Source organism: Apis mellifera, linkage group LG1 (genome assembly GCF_003254395.2).
Source record: "Apis mellifera strain DH4 linkage group LG1, Amel_HAv3.1, whole genome shotgun sequence".
Taxonomy (NCBI): Eukaryota; Metazoa; Arthropoda; class Insecta; order Hymenoptera; family Apidae; genus Apis; species Apis mellifera.
The window spans coordinates 4,730,463-4,746,081 of NC_037638.1; the positions used below are offsets into that span (position 1 = coordinate 4,730,463).

The 15,619-nt window shown below is 27.5% G+C and overlaps 1 protein-coding gene and 1 long non-coding RNA gene across 3 annotated transcripts; one reads left to right on the forward strand and one right to left on the reverse strand.

Annotated features, from left to right (window-relative positions):
• Positions 1 to 33: 33 nt before the first annotated feature.
• Positions 34 to 1,749, reverse strand: LOC113218578. The gene is made up of 2 exons (XR_003306045.1): positions 874 to 1,749; positions 34 to 466 (listed from the first exon to the last, which is right to left on the reverse strand). It is a non-coding gene; the product is annotated as an uncharacterized LOC113218578 (long non-coding RNA).
• A 1,172-nt stretch (positions 1,750 to 2,921) lies between these two features.
• LOC725720 (muscle, skeletal receptor tyrosine protein kinase) lies at positions 2,922 to 14,870 on the forward strand. 2 transcript variants are annotated; one of them, XM_006561955.3, is made up of 9 exons: positions 2,922 to 4,175; positions 10,180 to 10,395; positions 10,892 to 10,980; positions 11,085 to 11,225; positions 12,093 to 12,255; positions 12,709 to 12,992; positions 13,350 to 13,523; positions 13,715 to 13,873; positions 14,493 to 14,792. In XM_006561955.3, exons 1-9 carry the CDS (start codon positions 4,118 to 4,120, stop codon positions 14,790 to 14,792), a joined length of 1,584 nt encoding a protein of 527 aa, XP_006562018.1. In that variant the 5' UTR covers positions 2,922 to 4,117. The 2 variants fall into 2 exon arrangements, with proteins under 2 accessions (XP_006562018.1, XP_006562017.1); XM_006561954.3 differs by having other exon boundaries at positions 2,923 to 4,175; positions 11,064 to 11,225; positions 14,493 to 14,870.
• The last annotated feature ends 749 nt before the right edge of the window (positions 14,871 to 15,619 follow it).

Below are 15,619 nucleotides of genomic sequence, written 5' to 3' on the forward strand. Positions count from 1 at the left end.
TTTTTAATCGAAAAATAAAAAAAATATGTTACATTTCCCATTAAAAAAGAAACAAGATGGAACAATATTTATTTCTCTTTCTTTTTAAGCTGAAAAACGATTGTCTACAGGAAACTATCGATAACTATTGGTTTATTCGAAGTATTGTCTTTCGAATATACGTTTTTCCAGTTGTATCCCGTCATTTAAGAATCGGCCATCGTACGTGAAAACACAAACATTCCTCATCTTCGTGTCAGCTTCTTTATTATTTTAGACCATCCCCTCTTACGACCACCATCTGCATGCATACCGACGCTGTTCCGGTACTCAAGGAAAATCGGCGATCAGCAACTTAAGCGGGTGTAAACTACCCTCTTGATGTCTTCCTTGGATCCAATTTCATTTAAAAACTTCCCATATTTCGGAATGCAACGGGAAAAGTTATCGCTTTTCATCGTCAACATTGGATTACTGTTTTCCTAACCTAAAAGACAATGTTTGTCCGTTAAATATAATTAATCGTAAATTTCGTTAACTTCGAAAAGAAATATCATAGAAAAGTGTAAACAGTGAAACCTTTATTGTTTTTCTGAATTGTTTAAACCGTTTTGAGTGAAAATGATAATGATGACAATGACAGCTCTTTCTCTTTTTCAACCGCGATCGAAAGTATATACATCGAAATAATGAAATGCTCGTCTAGAAATAAAGCAAAAGAGAGAGAAAGAGAGAGAGAGAGAATAAATGACGAAGAAAAATATAAAAAAATTCGCTTTGTTCAGGAAGCTGTTCGACGCACGGGCGAGAAAATACTTCGGAGAAAAAAGAAGCGGCGCTATTCTTGCGTCCAGGTGTGAGCCTGTAACGCCAGTGTAAATATACAACACTTACGCCATTCCAAAGGAGCCTCTTCGAAAACTATTAACGTATTCCTCTTGTGTTGCGGCTTCGCCGACCATTTTTCCGTTCTGGCCCAATTCTCTTCCCATTGGATCATTTCGGCACATTAAGTGGCACGTGTTAGAGAACTTAATCAGGTGGGCCACCGTTGTCAAACCAACACCCACACCGACGCGATCATCGCTCACGTTTACGATCGTTCAAAAATTTCGAGTGTCATTTCGAAAGCATCGATGATTTGCAATTTGAGAATGACTTTTTGAGTTGTCAATTATAAAAAATAAACATGTGATCTATGTACATAAATTGATTCTTCTTGTAAATAAATATTTTATAGTGTTGAAAAAAAATGATGAATTTTAGAAGACTCGAATAACATTTGGATCTTTACGTGAAGATTTTCGAAAGATGAGTAATTGCAATTGTACTTTGAGATAGAAAAAAATTGTTAAACAGAATGAAAAATTTTCCTCCATGATACCAACATAATTATAATCCAATTATTATACGTATTCTTCGTAGTATAATTGTTCTCGATTTTCAATGGATGTAAGCTCAATGTTATGATAGAAATTTATTATCATAAGATTTGTGACTTTGTTATTATAATAGATAATATTTCACTAATTTTATTTATGCGTGACATATGACTGTTATGCCGATGAACTTTTCTTAATTGGTGACTTTTCGTAATTGATCTGCTTCTCGTTCAAATTGATTAGATTTCAAAGCTTTTCATATACTTTCAATACTCGACATCGTTCAAACTGAAATAGAATCGGATTACTGCGCGTCAAGAATACGACAAATAAACTGGTCAAACTAGTAAACTAATAATATAACATATTAAACAAACAATTTCTGGAACACTTTTATAATGTAATTTTAATTTTATGAACCATCCTATTTACATTTAAATTTTGTTTTTCTGTAATGAAAATAAAAAAAAAAATAAAAAAATAAACAAAACTCGAATATTTTTCTTAAATTATTTCAATCGTTGAACACTTTCGATAACGATAATAATACAAATTACGAAAATTTTAAATTATTATTAATATAAGACGAATAATTTACATTCATACATATCGTTTAATTTCATCTTAATGAAGATTTGATATTTCAATATGACGTTAATAAACATAACATGATTTTCATTCGTGATTTACGTAACGCGTTTAAAGAAGCAAAACAACGATTCGTAAAGCTAATTTTTACATCCGATTAATCGAGATTATACACACACACACACACACACGAGAGTGGTGGTTAGTGATACGTTTATCGCGATCAGAAGCTGAAAAGTCAAGTTATTCACGAACAGTGCGGCAGAGTGGGGTAAGAGTGGCGCCCAGTTGGACACCAGTGTATCAAACTGATCGCGATATACACTGGTTAATTATTAGTGGCGCAAAATGCAAGCCGTGTCATTACGAATAACTCTCCGACAGATTTGATCTTCGCGTTTTTTCCCCCCCCTTTTTTTTTTATTATTCAAGTTCGCTTCTTCAGATCTCATCTTTAATAATTCTGATAGTGATCGATAGCCTCGTTGTAACGCGAATCCTTTCGAGAGGTTCATTAAATATCCACGCATACTTCAGATCAAACCTATCCAAGGATTGGACAATATTTATTCGAAACGGATGCGAGAGATGGAATAATTATATTGTAATAAACGATCGCCTTACAAATTATCTCTCATATATTATTATTCGTTTATAAATAATTTTGAAAAATTATTTCCAAATAATTTTAAGACATCTTTGCACATATATTACTCTTGCAAGTTCATACCTGAATATCATAATATTTTTTCATACAAATTGAAACTTTTAAGAAACCTAAAAAATTTTTACAAATTTAAAATTACTCTTGCAAGTTTATACCTGAATATCATAATATTTTTTCATACAAATTGAAACTTTTAAGAAACCTAAAAAATTTTCACAAATTAAAAGGAAGAAACTATTGATTGATACAAATATTCAATAATAAAGTAACCACTACACCCAATAAATTACTCCTACGATCAAAACACAGAGAGAGAGAGAAATTAAGTTTAATTTCGATTAATTTCATCCTAATAATATCGCGGAGGAGCAAGGGTGGAGGCTCGTGCAAGTAAGTTGGCACGTGTCAGAGATTAAAAGGCGCAACAAGAGGCCTCTACCCTTAAGTCGAGGCCGAAAAACCGACGAGATTACGAGGAACCTCTCGCATCGCCTCTCCCCGATAGCGTAGGTCGAGCCATCGGGACGATGATGAACTACGGCTCGTCCCTCCTCGCGTAAATCCTTGCCCGGTCTAAAATCCATGTGGGTGCCGTGAAACACGCCTCGACCTGCGCCTGTATGAGTGCGGCCGAGCTCCCTTGTGTTGCACGCCAATACGAGCGAGTTTCTCGAACGCGGTCTTTAGTTTCGAATAAGCATTCGTCGAAGATAGAGGACCCCTCCTCGATTTATCCTTTAACCGCCGGCTTTCCTCTTCCGGCTTAACTCTTCCATCCTCGTGTCCTCCGCCCCCCTCCGCCCTTCTCGATCCTTGGCCCGAAAAGTTTTCACCTTTAATCCCACTTGTGACCGCCTGCAAATAAAAACGAATTTTATAATCCGACCTTTCAATTCTTAATCTTAACCATTCGAAATCTGGGGGAAAATCTTAGCAATTAGGAATTTTCGGAGAAAAGATAAAATTTGCATTGTTCGGTGAATTTAAAAAAAAAAAGAAAAGGAAGCAAATTTGAGGAAAGAATTGTTTCGAATTTGAGGAAGGAAAAGGAGTATGTACTTTTTTTTGTGAAATTTCGAAATTTCGAAATTCGTGTCGTTCCAAAGGATTTTGAAAGAGAGAAAAGAGGAGTTATTACCAAATTGTGAGAAATATAAAGCTGTCCAATCTAGAGGGACACAAAGGAGGTGACTGTTCGTTTCGGTTTTTGATTTCTCTTTGAAGGAACTCATGAAAAACCTACTCCTCGTGCGGTCGAATCAGTGGGAACAATTGATCTGCAGATATTACTGTGTTACCTATCATGTGATTACTTTTTCTCACAATGTAAACCAATGACGCGAAATCGAATTCCGACTCTCAAAAGTTTCGAGTGATAAACGAATCAAAATGGATCAATGCCAAGGAAAAAGTGAAGCTCTTAGTGCGAGACGATAGTCCTTCTTTTTTTTTTTTTTTTTTTTTTTAAACGGGGGTGGTTTCCTTCCATTTTGGTCCCAGAATGGAGAGGAGAAGAACGCCGAGGAGAAGAGGCCTTTCCTCCGCGGAAATTCGACAGGGTGAGTAGATATTTTTTATCCAAAAAGTATCATTATTAAAATTCCAAAATTAAAATCTCTTATTTTTGAATGAAAATTGAAGAAAAATAAAGAATAATTGAATAATTCTTGGAATTGTGCATTGAGACCAAGAGCAAGAATAAAGAAATGTTTCTATAATTCGCAAATTTATATTTTTTGTGCATGTCGAGTTCAAATTTTTAGAATTTTTTCGACGAGTATCAATTTTATCAATGTTTCTTTGTTGCTGTTAAAAAAAAAAAATCAAATCAAACGGGTAATAATGATCCCTTGATACTTTTATTCGAGAAGAAATTCTTGGAATTAATCCACTTGGAATGAAAAATCCACTTTAAAAATGAAAAATTTAGAAACCGACAAATCAGTGAGGAAATCTCGTTGCGTGATTTGTTTGAAATTTCCAAGATAAAAACTATTTTATATTAAATATCGTTAGAATGTTTGCATTACAAAATTGTTATAAATATAATCATGTTTAATAGATGTTGATTAGACAAAAAAAAAAAGAGATAAATAAATTTGTACGTTACAAATAATTTCTTTATTACGATAGATTAAAAAAAAAAAATCTCTTGATGCGTTCTTTTCTTGAAATGATGCGTCGCAGTTTTGAAGCGTAATTTATATATTTTCTTAGAACATAGAAATAAATTGCGATTAAACTGTAATCAAAGTATATACATTAATCGAGATAAGCTGTTTATTATTATTTAAATATTTCTAGAATAATTAAGAAGAAAAATTTCTGGAATTAATGTTTGAGAAACTTACAAAAAAAAAAAAAATTGTTAAATGTTGAATGATTATTTTAAGTAATTTGTAATTAAATCTTCTCTATATTTATAATATATGTATATGCCTTATCATTATACAATAATTATAGTCATTTATCCGATCGACAAACAGACACGCGTTGTGTTTCGTTTTGTTAAAAAAAAAGAATTAAGAAAAAATATATACGACAGTTAAAGATGAAACACATATTCATCCAATATATGGAAATATAACGATAAAGTGAATAAATCTGATATTAAATAATAAATTAAATACGTTAGAAATTCCTGGTATGATTCATGGTTAATCGGTATTTGCACTAGTAAATAAAGGAAAATTGAAAAAGAAGTAAACAAGTAAGAAACGAATTTTCTTTCTAATCTTTTTTATCACTTTTTCTTATCATTTATCGTGCATTGCAATCGTTCTTCCGTGAATATTTATAATTTTCCTCTTTAAAGAAACAAGAAACAAAAACTTGAAAATGAAGAAATGATAATGTTCCCCTCTTTTTCCTTAACTTTTTTCAATTTGGATTATCTTCTTTTGACATTTATCACTTATCATATATTATATATATATATATATATTCTTCTTTATATAAGTATTCATAATTTTCTAGAAAAATAACCTTTTCATTCATTCCTTGTATTTTTCTTCCCATGTCTTGTTATATTATTTAAATTATTACTAGTGTAATCTTTTTTACAACACAAAAATTATATAAATTATATAATCAACAGTTATCTTTATAATTATATATACTTAAATATATACAGATATATTTCAACAGATTCAAAGTTCAATTCATTTATTTCCCGCCAATCTAATATAATCGTATCTTCTAGAGATAAACTCATGTGCTACAGACATGCACAAAGGCACCAATTTGAATACTACAGATAATTATTACCAAGGAAGAAGAATCTCTTTGGTTAATTTTCACGTGTTAGTTTCACTAGATTCTATCTTGAACAGAATTCTACCTTGGAATTTTAAAACATTAAGCTTGTCATGAAAAACAAAGCAAATCAATAATTGAATCTATATTTATTGCATATACTTCTTTTGTTTATTTTTATTTTTAATAATTCTTATATTTTTAGATTAATTTAAATATTTAAATATTTAAAAATTTATTATTAAAGTATTTTATTTTACTATCTTATTTGAAAACATATGCAGAAATTTCTTTACAGATAATACTAATATAAACAAGTTAAAAACAAAAATTCAAATACGAGTCAAAATGTCGAAAAGATAAAGCTATTTTACTCTTGTCTATATTAGAACAAATATTAACTGCTCTTAAAATATCGAAAAACCGGGTGTAAAAAAATTAACCCTATTTTTCTGACTCTAACTTATCTTTAATATCGACATGTTCGACCTTCTGATAACGCTAACCTAAAAGATGATAACCACGTGCGCAGTATTCAAATTTTCCAATAACACTGAAAAAGCTTCTTTAATGATTATACAAAATTTGAAAAATATTTAATTCAATTCACTATAGTTCAAAGACAATTTTTATTAAAAAAAATAAATAAATAAATAAAGTATTGTAAAGTTCCAATGATTGCTATATGTGCTGAGAAGAATAAATTATATTATTTTATACATTTATTTTATGAATAAAAATAATCTTTTTTTATGCAAAATATAATAAAATATATTATTAATGAAAACTTTTGAATTAAAATTCATTATCCATTGGATTAAAAACTATTACTTATGAAAGTATTAAATTTTCTTATTTTCAAAATCTCTTATTCTATATTTAAAATGGTTTTAAATACAATATATATATATAAAAGAAATTTTTAGAACATTGTGCCATTTTCTGTTTTGAAAACAATGGTGGCTGATTTGAAGAGGATTTCAGAAGTACTCATAGAAATGAAATACAATATCTATCGTATTATACATAATATAAATTTAGAAGAATACATTATCCAAGCAGTAGTCGATCCATTGTTTGCTTAGTATTATAGCAAACAAGCAATGTAATGATGACACATCAACGAAAAAGAAAGCGGGTTGCTCATCGTTATGTTAATCCTCTGAATGTCGTAATTCTCTTTTCTACCCTATTATATATTTCTAAAATTTTGCATGAATATATAATTTAGTAACTTGATAAAATTTTCGTTGAAAAAATTGTAGATACAATGAAAATTTTACATAAATATTATTAATATTTAAATATTCTAAAGCTACATTTATGATAATTTGAATGGAATTTATTTATAATAATTCAATCATTGAACAGAAATGATTTTGATTTTATTCAAAATTATTCAAATTTTTTTTTTCAATAACAAAAAAATAATATATAAAAAAAATATCCTTAGAATTATCATTTTAAAAAATGTTTTAAATTTAAATTTATATTATTTATTCGTTTATAATATTAATTTTTTAAAAAATGTAACGTTTTTATCTCTTTTATTTATTTTAATCTTATATTAGAGAATAATAATATTAAAAATAAATTCAATTTACTTTCCAAATCAATTTGTTTCTATAATTTAAGAAAATTTGATAAAACTATTCTCCCAACATATCGTGAATAATCTCGTTTTATGATGGACGATTCAGTTGCGAATCGTTTGGGAGGATAAACCACCCGCGCATATAATGCCCCTATTGTAGTCTCTGGTCTAAACTTCGGATTTGCAAATAAACGTAACTCGATGTGTATATCCACGTTGAATGCTTTTCAGTTTCCAAAAATGATGAATAGTGAAAATTGCAGTAGTAGATTCTTAACAAATTACATTTGAACAATTCTATATTTTATATTCAAATTAGAACTTCAATACAAACAATAAAATAGATTTTGTTAATTTTTTGCATGCAATTCCTATAGATGTTATTTATAATCATATCACAAAAAAACTATAAAATTTTAAATTGTGAATTTTCATGATTGAAATTAATGAATATAGATCACTTTGAATACATCAAGCATGAAATTCAATTTAAAATATCAATTTTTTGTATATCAAAAGTATACTTGTATATCAAATTTATACTTAATTTAATTAAACGAGATTTGAAATTAAATTTAAAGAGAAAAAATTGTTAATTGCTTAAGAGAAATGAAACTTGATATAAAAATCGTGGTAAGGGTGATTCTCTCATTTTGCATCAAAGTACGCTCGATATCATAGGTCACGGTTCACCCATCGACTTCCACGTATATTGTTAATAACAAAGTGCAAAGATTACGAACGATTTAGGTAACAATGTTGAAAAATATTTAAATTTAATTAAATAAAATATAAATAATAAAAATATTCGTTCGAAGATTTCGAACTTGGAAATGCTAGATTTACAATTAGTATATACTTATATACTTCCGCGTGTTTGTTTGATAAACAATCCCATTTCATGGAATTACAATTACTGGAATGCTCATTGTCAGTTGCATTATTTCTAATCTATACTACTCTCGTTGTTGAACTTCCATTAAATTTTTTTCTTGAAAATCTTACGATTAATTTTACAAGAATATTACTATAAAAAAATAAGAATATAAAAAATAGGATTCTATATATATTATCCGTTATATTGATTCACAATTTATAATTCATGATATCATTTTTTAAATTAAATTATGTTTTCTAACCTCTTCAATAATTACACTAATTAACATTAACATTAATTAATATTATTAAAATTACCTGTAATTATATTTCATCTCCAACAAACTAAAAATTAATATAATAAATTCAAAATAAATTTATAAATTTATATAATTGATCAATACGATTTATGTAAAATTATTAAATAAAGAACTTGGAAAAAATTTCATATGTATGCAAACAAGTCGTTTCAAAATGTCCCTAGATATCTCGTATATAGAGACCAGTTGTACAATTGTACCGCATGAGCAATTCCATCCGTATCGAAGACACCGAGGTCAAGTTTCATATAACATCTTTTAGGGTATGAATACATTTGAAAATATTATATTATTCTCTCGAAAATATTTCTATAAATACTGCATTGAAAGTTATTATCTAAGGATAAATTTCATTCTTAATGTGAACAGTATCCACTATCGAAAGATAACTTTCGGGATCAAATTGAGTTTTACTTTCAATTTTAAACACATCCTTAGGTTTGATTTATTGACCTTTCTTAAATGAATTGTCATCTTTTCAAGAAAATTAAAACTTAGGAACATTTACTAGAAATCGAGCGATCTCGTGAATACGGGCAATCTTCGTTTAAGATGCATAGTAAGAGAAGAAATACGGGGCGATAATAGGTACACATAGCGAGACTCGTTGTCGGAGAGCGCTGACCGCAGAGATAACGCTTTGACCCGTTACAAGCTTCAAGCACGAAATGAATGCCTTCACTGTCTCATCCAAGTCGGGCCCAATCCAAATATGTAGCCCTTTTTCTTACCAGTTCGCCCTTTATTAACCGTTACCACTGTTATGCCTAAGTTCCTAACCTAAATTCGACTTTTACCTTAAGCCTCTATTTACTTTGAAACGAAATGAGTTCACGGGCTCTTGGGATCCTTTATATCATTTCTCGGAAGATCTATAATTTATTTTAAACAAGATTCATATCAATTTGAAATTAACGTGAAATGAAATGGAATTAATGGTACAATATTTTCCAGATTAGAGGAAATCCAGTTGGATTGAATATCTAAATAAAACTGGGACCTATTATTACATCTAAAGCGGTTAGACATTTTTTGATATGGTTGTAACCGAATGTCGTCATTATTCAGATAATATATCATCATTATTGCTTCCTTATTACAGACCTACGAGAACCGCAGAACCATAAAAGTTATATACGATTAAGAAGATTAGGAAATTATTGAAACTATGCTGTTCCACTATCAACTACTAAAGATATATATATATATATATATATGGATAATGAAAATGATGAAATTGAATTTTATTTTTGTTATAATATTTCTCTTTGAAACACCATTGAATATTATATACAAATACAAACACGAGTTTATATTTGTATTTATAACATTGAAAAATGCAGTTTTTGTTTCATAGGACATTTGAGTTTAAAATATATCTTTCACCCTTCAAGTTCTATGATACATTCCAATCCATGAATGTTTCATCCAATAAAATTTTTATTTGTATATATAAATTCGATAGACATAGTCATTGTAAACTGACATAGTTGCGATAACATGTAAATATTGTTTCAGAATTATCAGTAAATGCGTCCACACAACAATCGGAAGTAATAGCGAGGTTACTGCCTATCAACGGGAACCCCGAGATCACAGGATGCAAAGATCGACCTCATATTTGTGGAAAAGAAGCGGCATGTCGTAGCTTTAAAGACAACACATCCAAATGCGTCTGTCCGCACGATCTATCCCCACCTACAACAGATTTGAAATGTCCAAACCGTCTAATAGGTTAGAATTATACATATCGATTCGATATTTTTTTTTATCTCGGACGCCAGAGATAAAACCAGAACGATCTAGGGATCACTAGATTTTGAACTACATATTTTTTCGTTTCATAATGCTTTAGCACATATTATTATTTATTATCTTACAAATTAAATTTAGATACTATATATTATACTATTATGCTATATTATATCTATCTTCTTATGAAATAATCTTATAGAACAAGAATCACTAATAAGCTTTACACATTTTTTTGAACAAAAAATTATTATATTAAAAATTATTTGCTTTCTTCTTTATTCGATATTATTTTATATCAATTAATAATACAGATATAATATAAATATAGTTAAAAACATTGAATTTAATTAATTCATATCAAAATTAATGTGAAGTAAATTTTAATTTCAATTAAAGATAAATAATATTGATAATTAAAATTGATAAATCTTTTTACAAATATTTGTTAAGTATTATTATTTTTTTTTTTTTTTAGTTCCCCTAACACCTCGACCTATACCCAACATAATCCCTCCAAATGGTAATTCTACCAACAGCACGACTGCTCTTCCAGAAGCAGAACAGGTATTTATTATCAATTGTTCTTATAAATATCATCTATCGATTTATAAATATGCATACAATCTTTTACAAACATAGTTTTGTAGTATTTTCATACTGTTCAACAGGCAGAGCGTGTGAGACAAAAGGTACCTGAAATAATAGGAATCACCATAGCATTCGTCGCGGTATTAGCAATATTGTTGAGTATAGTCTACTGCGTGAAGAAAAGAAGTTATAACGTGAAATCGCAGAGGAATTCCCTGGATGTATGTCAATCAAATACATAATATTGAAGTGTTTCTTCAAAACTAACATTAAAAAAAAAAAAAAAAAGAAAAAAAAACTGTTATTTATAACTCATTTACGTTTTAAGATAACGTTAGATAAACGGAATAATAACTTCAGTCGATTGATGTAATATTATATTTTTGAATACAATAAATACAATGGTATTGAATACAATAACATTTTTGAGTATATTAATATATTTCCTGGAAAGTCATATTTTTTTTTTCCAGTGCGAAAGTAAATTGAATATTATAATTCATCTATATTTTCATTTGATAGATGATAGTAATTTTTTAATATTTATTTTTTTCTTTTCTTACATTTAGAATATTTCAAATATTTTTTAATTTAAATACATATTAAAAAATTTTTAATAATATATAAAAATATAAAAGGAATGTCTATTAATTAATATAATATAATTTTGTTTTATTAAATACAATCTTTAATAACACATGAATGAATCAATCTATTAAAATTGAATAATAGTTAATTAAAACTGATATTTTTATTATTTTTATTATATTAAGAAAATTCTAGAAATAGGCAAAAATGTTTATATTTTATTTTTTTATTACAATTTCCTCTGCATATAGTTGTATTTATTGTGAATAACATCACATCAAAATAATTGTATGTATAATTCATACATACACATATAGTTTTGAATTAGAAATCTAATAAAATATATAATTTTATTTCATCTTTCAAATTTCTATCTATTGTATGAAACTATGTTAATTTTAACTTCTTTCTTATTAAATTTACATGTACTGTCAATAATAAAAAAAAAATAATTAAATTGAAAAATTGTTATGAAAATACCTTGCATATGTTCACTTCAGGGAACACCGATGAATCTGAAAAAGGGATTGCTGCTAGCGAATAAGTACACACCTAACCCACAGTATTTCAGTTGCGCCTCGCCGGAAGTGTCGATTCTGCAACGTGAGTCTCTTGCATTTTTGCAAGAAATTGGCGAAGGGTGTTTTGGAAAAGTATACAAAGGTATAAACCAAATTAAATAGTCAAAAATATATATAAAACTTAGTAGTTCTTATATAAGTCATCAAATAATCTTCTTTTAGAAGCTTGAAAAATTTATTTAAAATCAATTATTATAATTTGTAAAGAATTAAACTAATAACAACAATAAAAGAGTAAACAATTTAATTAGTAGATATTAATATATCCATTATATTCTTCTTATTCAATATTGAATGATCATTTATTCTGTTTAAATCTTTCAAATAATAAGATATTTAAAAATGAAGATCATTTAAATTAATATTAGATCAATAATTTTTAATTGAAAAGGCAAAAAATTTAAATGATTGCTAGAAAAATATGGAAAAATATTATTTAATTAAAAGTAAGCTTTCAGAATGAAATTACCTTGTGAAATAAACCAGCATAATAGAAAGATGTAATTGAAAGAAATAACTCTTTCTTTTTTTCCAGGAGAATTATGCATAGGGGATTCGAAAGAGATCGTCGCTATAAAAGTTTTGAAAGAGACTGCACCGCGAGAAGCTGAAGAAGATTTTATGCGAGAAGTCGACATCATGTCCACATTTGGGCATAGAAATATTTTGTCGTTGAAGGGTGCAGTGCTTCGTGAAGGTAATAGTAGTCCATGGATGGTTTTCGAATACATGCCGTATGGAGATCTCGCTGAAGTTTTACGATCGAACTCTCGACAATTTAATAGATCGCCGAAACCTGAGATGCAACCTTTAACTGAGGTAAAAAAATTATTTAAATCTTCTATTCTCTAAAATTACATGTAAATATTTCAAACTTTTAAACTAGGAAACTTTCTATTGAAAATATTCAAACGAATAACATTCGAATAATTTGTCATTTCTTTCCCCTGAAAAGAAATGCATTTGGAAATAAAATTTTTGAAATATATTTTCAATAGTTATTTGTCACTGATGAGCTTTATTCTCAAGTGGATTTTTTTTTTCCTTTAAAATTTTTGAGAATTGCTTTTAAAAATATTTTTTAAGTAAGACAGTGATTTTCATATTGAAAAGAATTTTTTTTAAAATGAATTATGAATTGATTGACTGATATTACAATCTTAATTATGTTTTCAGGAATCTTTACATTGGATAACAATCCAAATTGCAGCTGGTATGACATATTTATCGGGTCAAAGATTCGTTCATAGAGATTTGGCATGTAGAAATTGTCTAGTTGGTTATGATTTCATTGTTAAAATAGCAGATTTTGGGATGTCAAGAGATGTTTATACTTGCGATTACTATAAGGTGATCAATTTACATTAACTTACGTAATAAATTAAAATATTTTAACAGAATATTCAATGTATATTATATTGAATTTTTATTATTTGTTATATTTTGCAAAATTATCTATATGTTTCATGATTTAAATTATAATTTATTTTCACAAATTTTTTTAGATAAAATAAATAAAACAAGATCTTTATTGTCTTCAGATAAAGGGCTCTAGACTTTTACCAATCCGTTGGATGTCACCGGAAAGTGTAATGTACGGGCGATTCACATTGGAAAGTGACGTATGGAGTTTTGGCGTTGTTCTATGGGAAGTCTATTCCTTTGGCAAACAACCATATTATGGACATAATAATGAAGAAGTAAGTAAAATTATATATAATCAATTTTTAGAGAAATTTGTTACTTTAAAATAATCAAAATTACACATTTTTATTATATATAGTTTTGCATTTAAAATGAGTATTAACATTGCTATGCTAATATATCCATACAATATATTGTTAGAATAATAAAAATCTCCAATTATTATTGCAAGATTAATAATATAATCTACAGTCAAAAATCTAGATTTATAATAATATATATATATATATTAATTCATTATAAATATCATCATGTCGCGCTTTTATACTATTTTACTACTTAAAGTCAATTACAGCACACATCAGTTTCACAATAGAAATAGATACTTCTTTATAGTTATCATTTTTTCCTCTGTGCATATTACAATTTTAAATATTTTAGTGATAAAGAAATGAAAAAATAAATGCTACTTTACTTAAAGTTATTCATTGGACAGATCAGCTTCATAATAGGAATAGAGTATGATTTCTTTTATAACCTAACTTTCTTTTATAACCTCATTTCTTTGTAATCATTATCTTTTTCTCTATATATTACAATGATTTTAAGTATTCCATATCCACATTAAAGAAATGAAAAGATAAATGCTTTATTAAATTATCGTGATACCTTCAGGTAGTGAAGCTAATTTTTCAAGGCATAATGCTTATACCTCCGGAAGGATGTCCACCATTTGTCTGCCAAATAATGCGAGAATGTTGGAAAACTGATCCTAAGGATAGAATTAAATTTCCGGAGATATTAGAAAGACTGGAGAAAGTTAAAGTTAAGACAATCCAAGATACATTACCAAGACCACCTCAAGGTCCAGTCACCATTCGTACACCAGACGTGTTAGATCCTGATGGCTATTTATTACCAGCACCGGCAAAACCCCACGAATACTTGCAAACTTTACCATCTTTGTCCGATTGATATTCATCAAAATCATACATGTTCAACAGAAGTTCAAATAAAATAATTAAAATTTCTAAATTGGGGGGGAAAAAAAAATAGGATAAAATAAATCGATAAAATTCGTTGCAATTTTCTTGAATGTTATTGTTTTCGTAATTAAAGATGAATATATTTTAAGATAAAAAAATTATTGAAAAATAATTACAAAATAATTTTTTTTTAATCGATATAATATTAATAAATCCATAAATAAGGAATATAACGATAAAAATATTGCAATATGAAATGATATATTGCAAAAATTTGGAAATTTTTAAAAAGATAATTTCTTATGTTATTTTTATACATACATATGTATATATTGTTATACTTTGCCTTTTTTTGATCTTTGTCTTTTATAGCGTCCGGATTGAAAGACTGATATGAATCGATTTTGATAATATTTCTGTATAAATATTTTGACATAAGAAATTTACAGATAGCCTTGTTTTAATTAATTTAAATTAATTGTATCATTGTTATTGATATTAAATATAAAAGAAAAAACATATAATGAAATTCAAATATTCATATAAAAAAAATAAATGTGAATTAAAAAAGAATAATAACTTATAAACTGTTTATTGTAATCAAAATTGTAAATTTTATATATATATATAGATATATATATTCATTTTGTTAAAAAATTGTTAAAGATGAAAATAATAAGAACATGAAGAAAATCATTAGAGATATGTGATATTATGAAATATTTTTTATTTTTTATGAAAAAATGAATATTTTTTTTTACATGTAAATTGTAACAATATCTTAAGAACTTTTGAAATGAAAAAAAATATATATTT

Excerpts from the sequence above, each read along its gene's own strand:
- LOC725720 (XM_006561954.3), top strand. The coding sequence starts at position 4,118 with ATGGAGAGGAGAAGAACGCCGAGGAGAAGAGGCCTTTCCTCCGCGGAA. Across the intron at positions 12,256-12,708 it reads TTTTGGAAAAGTATACAAAG|GAGAATTATGCATAGGGGAT; the intron begins GTATAAACCAAA and ends CTTTTTTTCCAG. Across the intron at positions 13,524-13,714 it reads ATACTTGCGATTACTATAAG|ATAAAGGGCTCTAGACTTTT; the intron begins GTGATCAATTTA and ends TATTGTCTTCAG.